This window comes from Leptinotarsa decemlineata, unplaced genomic scaffold (assembly GCF_025532065.1).
Source record: "Leptinotarsa decemlineata unplaced genomic scaffold, Ldec_3_MD MMD2_tig00005872_RagTag_RagTag, whole genome shotgun sequence".
Taxonomy (NCBI): Eukaryota; Metazoa; Arthropoda; class Insecta; order Coleoptera; family Chrysomelidae; genus Leptinotarsa; species Leptinotarsa decemlineata.
In genome coordinates this window covers 29,905-32,396 of record NW_027412648.1, presented here as the reverse complement: position 1 = coordinate 32,396, position 2,492 = coordinate 29,905, and the positions used below count along the sequence as shown (strand labels likewise).

General features: G+C 43.3%; 1 protein-coding gene across 1 annotated transcript; it reads right to left on the bottom strand.

Moving 5' to 3' along the window:
- Positions 1-404: 404 nt before the first annotated feature.
- LOC141484500 (histone H2A) lies at positions 405-1,012 on the bottom strand. The gene has a single exon (XM_074179492.1). The coding sequence runs from the start codon at positions 934-936 to the stop codon at positions 562-564; it is 375 nt and encodes a 124-aa protein (XP_074035593.1). The 5' UTR covers positions 937-1,012; the 3' UTR covers positions 405-561.
- Positions 1,013-2,492: the final 1,480 nt, after the last annotated feature.

The window sequence follows — 2,492 nt, the reverse complement described above, 5'->3', positions numbered from 1 at the left end:
AATTACTATGAATAATAATAACAACCTATTTTTATATACTCGTCATTCATTTCTGCAGATATTGAAATGTATGTATGCATTCATCTATGCTATATAATTTAATTAGGTATAATTTTTTTCATTTATTCATTCCAATTTACTCATGATTGTCTATATTGTAATTCCACGAACAAGAATGTATAATATTTCTATGGATATTGTTATGTTTATTCATTTGTATACCTAAATCTGATATTACTGCATACATTTTATTTTCATCACGAATAAACGTACAGACATTCTGATATTTGATTTCAGCAAATAGAAATCACTTGTTTCGGCACGAAAATAAGAAGTTGAACAATAATAATATTATTAATCATGTATACATGTATACGTAAATATGCGCAAGCAAGAAAGAAACAATCGCATATCGTGCTGCGTCAACAATTGTATCGAAAAGCGATGACAAGAAAATAAAAAAAAATATATGCAATTGTCGAATTCATTAGAGAAAATCGTTGTGGCCCTGATAAGGGCCGATATTTTATTTGTCGCTTTCCTCTCTCAGGAAATGTGTACTTATGCCTTCTTTTCGGTTTTTTTCGGTAACAAAACCGCCTGAATATTGGGCAAAACACCACCTTGAGCAATGGTTACTCCTGATAACAATTTATTGAGTTCTTCGTCGTTTCGAATGGCCAGCTGTAAATGTCTAGGAATGATACGGGTTTTTTTGTTATCGCGAGCCGCATTACCGGCCAATTCCAAGACTTCAGCTGCCAAATATTCCATTACTGCGGCTAAGTAAACCGGGGCGCCGGCACCAACTCGTTCGGCATAATTTCCCTTACGAAGGAGTCGATGAATACGTCCTACTGGGAATTGGAGTCCAGCCCGACTGGAACGGGACTTTGCCTTTCCCTTAACTTTACCTCCTTTTCCACGTCCAGACATGTCGAATCGTAGATTAGTATTATATATCGGATAAATTTAAAGAATTCACTGAGAATTATTCGATGTTGCTCTAACAGTAGCTTTCTATACAATGATTTCTACCCCCCATGCCCCTCCCGGGTTGTGTGCCCAGGTCGCAAGCTCCCTCCTTACGAAATGCTTCCGCAGGTTTGGACCTGGCGACCCTTACTTCCACCCCCGTTTCTTAAGGAAACGGTCCTCAATCCAGCTGCTGGCACTTCAGCAAGATTGATATCTAACCTCTTTTGGTTGGAACCAGCCTTTAGGTGCTTTTATTTCCCTATCTAACTTCTCGGTTTAAATTTTATTTGGCTCTTGTTTGTCGCGGTATTCCTAATTGAATTTTTGCATGGGGGCCCAAAGCTAACGGCGGCCAGAGTTGTATAGTCGGGCTTTTCCCAGTGAAGCTGAGAAATGTGATTTGAAATTGAATCGCGGTTTTCCTGTAAGAGAATATATGGTTAATACACTTAAGATTTTTATACTTGCCTGAGCCGCCTGACGGCGACTCGTGGGGGCGGTCTCTGATTTTGTCTTGTCGGCCTTGGATGTTTGTCCCTTCTCGGAACCTGGGGTCACCCATATTCAACGCATCGTGTAGATCGCGAAACGCTGGATTTGAGTGCGATCTGATTCTATCGAACATGCTTTCTGCATGTTCTCTCATATACACGTCCACATACTGCGTGTCCAGTCCTAGATCTCTGTATATGAATCTGTTAGGGATGTAATACGGAGCATTTACGGCGGCCCTTACGCTCGTGTTCATAAATGCTTGGATCTTCTTTCTGTATGTCTGCGCGCACTGGCCCCAGGCAGTGCATGCATACAGAATTATCGGCATCAGGATCGTTCTGATCATCAGTAGCTTGACTTTCAGTGCCATGTTACTACTTCTTCCTATGATCGGCGCCAGGCGTCTTCTGGCCTGTTTGGCCATTCCAATTCTCTGTTGTACGTGTTCCTGGAATGTTTAGCTTCTTGTCTAGGATGACCCCGAGATATGTTGCTTTGTTTGTCCACGGAATCTCTTGTCCGTTGAAGATGACGTTGCCTTCCGGTTGTACGAACCTGCGGGTGAACAGTATCGCCTGACTCTTGTCAGGGTTGATACTGATCTTCCACAGGTTAGCCCACTCCTCTAATCTGTCTGCCTGTTGTTGCAGGTATCTTGTTACGAGTGCTTGACTCCTAGATCTCGCCAGCAGGGCCGTGTCGTCCGCGTAGAGTGCCAACTTGTTAAAGTTGTTCTCTGGCTTGGGCACGTCTGCCGTGTATACGGAGTAGAGGTGTGGCGAAAGGACTGCACCTTGCGGGACTCCTGCCTCCAGTAGTCGAACTGTTGATAATTCGTCTCCTACTCTGCATCGGCATCGCCTGTCAGCTAGAAAAGACTGGATTAATCTTACCATTGGTTTGGAGTATCCGAAATCGCTCATCTTGGCTAGTAGCCCGTCGTGCCAAACTCTGTCGAACGCCTTGGAGACGTCTAGGAAGATAGCTCCGGTGTTGTGTCCTTTGCCAAGGTTGAAGCC